This window comes from Zonotrichia leucophrys, chromosome 3 (assembly GCF_028769735.1).
Source record: "Zonotrichia leucophrys gambelii isolate GWCS_2022_RI chromosome 3, RI_Zleu_2.0, whole genome shotgun sequence".
Taxonomy (NCBI): Eukaryota; Metazoa; Chordata; class Aves; order Passeriformes; family Passerellidae; genus Zonotrichia; species Zonotrichia leucophrys.
Genome location: NC_088172.1, coordinates 87,752,480 through 87,758,479, shown reverse-complemented (window position 1 = coordinate 87,758,479; position 6,000 = coordinate 87,752,480). Strand labels below are relative to the sequence as shown.

The window sequence follows — 6,000 nt, the reverse complement described above, 5'->3', positions numbered from 1 at the left end:
AAAGAAAGCAAGTGAACAGCATTTTTTTCCAGTTAAGTCAACTCCTTGATTACAAAAACACCATCAAAACTAGAAAGATACATAATACACAGAGAAAGTGCTAGCAGGGAAGTCAGTTACGACCACCACAAAAGACTGACAGAAACAAACAAAAAAAACACCCACAAAATTTTTAAGGCCCATAAACCACCTTGTTCCTGTGTCATCAATATACAGTTTATGTCCCTGGAGGTGTGACATGGAAGCTGCTGCATCTGCAGCACTGAGCTGAGCTATCTGGTATTGACATCCTCTGCTTACAGCTTCCAGGTGCAGAAATGATGATGGAGCTGCCAGGTTATTTGGCCCCATTCTTATACATCACACCTGTACATTCTTATACCAAATGCTGTATGTATATTTTTTTTCTCAGATGCAGCTGGCAAACATTTGTTTTTGCCCTGGTGAACACCACAGAATTAGGTGTAAAATGCCCAGCTTCCAGAATCAAGTATATCACATATAAACTCCACTCCCAGTAAAAAAATACATGCAGATTTCATAGTAGCAGAGGAAAAGTTTAAAATGTTAATCACAGTGAGCCTTTAATGCCCCAAAATCACAAATACACACCTTGTTTTCTTTCTGTATTTTTACATCTTTCTCATGATTATTTAAAGGCTTGTTATGTCCAGGGTTTGAAATGCACAACCATGGTGCAGCAAAGCTCTCTGTGTCTCAGGCCACATTCCATTTATGTCCAAGTATATTTTTAAGTACACTCATAATCTTAACCCTCTCAGGTAAAAAACCACAACAAACTCAGAATCTCAGAAAACCAAAGACTATATTTTCCTAATTCTCTGCTATCTGTTCCCTCTACTGCTCTGACAATTTCTCTCACTATTCAAACTCATCTCCCCCTCTCCAGCAGCTCTGCCATCCTCTGTTGTCCTTCATTTCTCTCTCCCTCATCTACTTGCTTTTCCATCCATCCTTGGCTCCCTTCCACACAGCAGGAAGCTCTGGAAAACCAACTCAAGCCTGAAAACAAACTTCAGTTCAATTATTCAAAGATTATTTTCTCATCCTTATACTTCTTTGACTTGATCTGATTTTACAAAGCACCAGAATTTTTTTCAGAGAAGAGCACTCAGTCTTGGAGAGGGCCTGGTACAGGGGCTCAGGGGTGTTGGTCCAAGAGGTTTTTCAGATCCAAGTCTCAAATTTAATCCTGAGAAGGCAGCAATGGCCCTGTGTCCTCTCCCGTGGGGCACAGGGAGCTGCGCTAGCGGACGAAGGATGCCACGTGTGCTGACACTCCAAAGGGAGCAGAATAGGCTGCTGCTAATCCTTGCAGGCCAACCACCAAGTAGTGACAACCCTTCTGCAGAACCTTCCCGACATTCTGGGGAGAGAGATGAGAAAAAGGAATAAAAAAAGATAAGGTGAAAGAAAATACCTTCACATAAAATCATTCCAACAGCCAGTGTCACAGCCCCAGAAAATGAAATTCTCCCATAGCTAACAAGGGCTGGAGAGTGGAAAAACATTTTACCATCTATTTTTACATAGGCCTACACACCCACAGGGTATAGTTAAACTGCACGGATGCAGCCTCCACAGGAAGCCAGGCTTTTACATGTGATTCTATTCAAGAATAAAATTAGTTTAAATTCACCCTAGTTTCTAGAAGTACGTAATTCCTACATTACATGTTCTAACTATGTTAGCAATCCTAGAAGTTCATAATGTGCTAAAACTGGAGGTAAACAAGAGGGCAGTAATCACTGAGAATATTTTTAAGGAAATGTCACTGCTTTTTGTCAAAATAAGAAAGTTTTGGTCCACATCAGTACACATTCAGGAAGTCACCTACATACTGCACTAGAGATAAATTTGCCATGGATTATTTAACCAAAACCCTTAATCTAATTTTAATTTCATTTTTGATAGTTTTTGCTCATGTGGCTGCTCTCAACTGGGGAATTAATACAATGTAGTCAGATTTGGAGGAAGATCAGAATTAATTGTTAGTAACTCCTTATGGTTACATAGGACTAGATTAAAATGACCTCTTATAACATGGAAAAAAACCAACTCTGAGTAAGTATTTTTAAATGAGTGAAATCCAGCCAATATCTATTATATTCTTATGATTTCTTAAAGCTGGATTACAGAGGTTCTAGCACATAAAAACCTTCAGCTGTCATGATGCAAAAACAAGTTAAACTTTGCTGGTTTTACTCCCATGGAAACTTACTCAAAAGGAGTAAAGATGCCAAAATAAAATGTGTCTGGAGCCTGGGGGCACATCCTGAGGCTGGAGGAGGAGATGCAGGGCCTTCCCTTCCCACATCTGCCCCTGCCTCACTATGTCACGCTGGAGTCTTCTTTCCCCCTTCCTGCCCTTCACTCACCCAGACCTCACCTGTTCTTTGTTGGGTTGTTCTTTGTGCCAGAGCCAAACTGGCAACCCTTCCCTTTGGGAATGTCATCTGATCAACAAAATGGGAATACACAGTGCCCAAGAACTGGCCTGTGCTCTAAACACCATTAAAAACCAACAGCACCACCAGCAAAGTCATGACCTGCTGCAACCATTCTCACAAGACTGCACTGCACAGATCAGGCCTACAGCTGAGTAGGAAGCTTGTAGGAAGCTTGAGACAGCTTCCTACTCCATGGGACCTGGAAAACACAGCGCTGGAAACTCAAAGAATCAAATTCATCATGAAAGAATGAAATATTCTGGTAATTTCTTTATGAAACAGTAGGATTTGAGAGGCAGTTCCTGACAATGTTGACATCTGTAAGCTGAATTTCAAAAGTAACTTTGCCAGGCTTAATGGCATTTTCTGCATGTCAGACATAGCAAGCATATCTTTACCAAAATAATGGGGTTTTTAATAGAATGCAGTAGAAAATCATATCTCATGCTGACATCTGTAATGTCAGCAGCAGGAAAGGATTCCTGACAACAGACAGGTTTCTCCTGATAACACAGAAACTATTTTTTACTACGAACATCCAAGGCATACCTGAAATGTACTTAAGTGACATGAACAACAGAAAACAATAGAATTCTTCCACATGGCAGTTTTGTAACCAAAGGCACCCATCTTCCGGTGGGAGGAAAACCAAACCACCAGACTGTAGGACTTGTGATTTCCCACACGGGAAAGCAAAAGAACAATTTTGATCCAAAATTGTTGTTACAGATGAAGAACAAACTGCTTTTTTTTTTTTTTCCCTGTAAATCACAGCAGTGATTTCTAAGGGTCACCTTGGCCAAGGAATGTCCTGCAGGGCTTTTTACCGTTTCTTTCGGGCACTTCAGTAGAAGGGAAAAAATGCAGGCCAATTAACTGGAAGTTTTAGAAATAGTTTTAAAATTATGACGCCGAGGAACGCAGAACCAAGCGAGACAGCACCCGTCACCGTCACATGGATCAGCTTAGTGTCATTTTCACTCCGAACAGACAGATTTTGTGCTCTTTGATCCAGGCGACGGTCGGCGTCCGTCCCCCCCCCGCCCCAGCAGCCCTGGCTCCTTCCCGAGCAGGTCCAGAGCAGGCGCTGACCCCTCCCGGAGCCGAGCGCTGGCTCCGAACCGCCTGCGGGACAAGGGGCATTCCGAGAGCCCCGTGGAACTGCCGGTACCGCAGGCCCCGTGCCGGGGTCCCCGCTCCGGCCGTCCAGGGCGCGCTGTGTCCTCACCTTTCCGTACTTCTTCAGGCGCTTCCCGTAGGGCCGCTTGCCGGGAGCCCGCGGCGGGCGCAGCGGCTCGTAGGAGCCGGGCAGGACGGCGAAGCGCACCTTCCTGCACCCAGCGCCCTCCTCCTCCTCCTCCTCCTCCTGCAGCGCCGCCGGCCGCGGGGCCCCCGCGCTGCCCCCGGCCCCCGCCGCCGCCTCCTCCTCCTCGCCGGGCAGGATGGACACTTGGTCGTCGCCGGCCCCGTGGCGGGAGAATCTGCCCCTCACCTTGGCGCCCAGCCGCGCACCCACCGTCATGGTGCCTTCGGCCGCCGACCCGTCTGCGCCGACCTCGGGCGCTTCCTCCGCCGCTGCGCCACAGGTGTGGCCGGAGGCGGCCGCTGCCCCCTCCCCGGGGCGGGCCGGCCGCGGGAAGAGGCGCCCCGGCCCGGGGCAGGCGGGGGCTGGTGGTGCCCCGGTTGCGGACCCCGGCCCTTCCGCCGCTCCGGCGCGGGGAGCCGGGAGCCGCTGCGGAGCCCGCGATTGGAGTCCGTCAGCTCAGCGGGGACAGGCGAGCGCTGCCGGGGCGGCACAGCCCCGCACCGCGCCCGGGCTGCTTCGGCCGCGGCTCTGCGAGGGCCGGCGAGACCCTCGGAAGATCCTTCCGTGGCACCGCACGCACGGCCCCGGCCCAAGGCAGGTAACGCTCTTCCCTCGTCAGAGAAAAAGGCCAAGCTCCTTGGAGATCCCTCAGTTCCTACTAAAGTGTTCCTACTAAAGCCACGGATGAACAGCCTCTTCTGCGTCCTGGGCTGCGTTCGAATGCCCCTGGGGAAGGGGAAAGTGATGAAGTTTCTCAGTGCCTTTGCCCAGATGCTGGGGGAGGCTGTGATAGCCCCACCTCCGCGGCTGGAGTGCTGTAACAGCTGCCTCTCCTAAGCGGTGTTCCTCTGCTAGGGCACATCAAGAAACACAAAATTGTACAGGGAGGATAGATACAATTTATTAAACCAGTTGGTGTATTTATCAAGATTTGATATGCATATGAAGGTTTGCACAGGCAGATGCAACAAGGGGACAGACTAAACCTTTCCCCTTTAGTAAGAAAAGTCTAAGAAACAAAGCCTTGAACCCGCATCTCCCCAAGACGTGTGTGTAACATTCAGAAAGTAAACCCTGCACTTCACATTCTTGCCTGCCCCAAGGATGGTGATTCACCACCTTCACAGCTCCAGAAAGAGCTGTGTAAAGAACAGGGGGGGGGGGTGTCCCTGAAGGGTGGAAGCTGTGAGCTAAGTCTCAGGACTGCCACTACAGGAGAAGAGCTCTATCTCAATAAATGAGAAGCTCTGAGGTAGATAATTTTTCCCTATTTTCCCAAGAGAGGCAGACCTTTCCCCACAGACTTGGTTTGCACCTCGCAAGCTTGCTTCCCTTTCCAGAACTCAACTATCAAAAACCTCATAGAATACATCTCTCAGCTGAGATTTAGTGTCTCCAATTGCACAGTGGCAGGAGAATTATAACATGTTGAGATGAATAGGTCCAAGGTACCCTCAGGTGTATGACATCAGATACCAAAACCTCATGTCTAAACAGTTCATGGAGTTTTAGCATCATCCACTACCATATGGCATAATAACCCCACTTGGTTCCCAGCAATGCCATTCATTCAGTGGACCAGGAATGACTGTTTATTGTATTTTCACTGATTTATATACATTTTAATATTTTTAAACTGGACTGTGTGAAAAGAGATGCGCTAGTTTTGGAAATGTTGATATACCTCAAAGCAAGAAATGCAAAAACCCTCCCAATCCTGACTAGCTGAACCATGCAGTAACCTCACTGCTCACCCTCCACCCATCTCAAATACCCCTCAGAGATGCTGCCAACAAATTACAATTGTGAGGTCCCTAAAGATTTGAGGCATCCGTATCCTTGCCTCAAGCTGGGAAGTTTGATGTGGCATTTAAAAACTTTTGTATTTCTAAAGGTAAAGCTGTGCTGATAAAACGCCACACCAGTCCCCTCCCACATGGAAGCTGGGAACATTTGGATCTGAAATGCAGCTTATCCCCACTCTTACCTAAGGAGTAACTGATAGTAAACAGGTCCAGCATAAGGCAGCTGTTGAGGCAGCCCAGAACCAGACACTGAGGTTGGGTAGGCACCATCTCACTGATCCCAGACTAAGAAGACTCTGCTAGCCAATAAAACATGAGACCTTTCTCAGAACTGCTTTCTTTGATCTTCCTGTCTTACTCCTGCTGAGGCAGCAGATTTGGAAAACCAAATGCTGCACTTGTGTGGACCTACACCTTT

At 47.6% G+C, this 6,000-nt stretch overlaps 1 protein-coding gene across 1 annotated transcript; it reads right to left on the bottom strand.

Annotated features, from left to right (window-relative positions):
- Positions 1 to 565: 565 nt before the first annotated feature.
- Positions 566 to 4,178, bottom strand: C3H1orf115 (chromosome 3 C1orf115 homolog). Its single transcript, XM_064707036.1, has 2 exons — positions 3,700 to 4,178; positions 566 to 1,387 (listed from the first exon to the last, which is right to left on the bottom strand). Exons 1-2 carry the CDS (start codon positions 3,991 to 3,993, stop codon positions 1,268 to 1,270), a joined length of 414 nt encoding a protein of 137 aa, XP_064563106.1. The 5' UTR covers positions 3,994 to 4,178; the 3' UTR covers positions 566 to 1,267.
- Between the last annotated feature and the right edge of the window lie 1,822 nt (positions 4,179 to 6,000).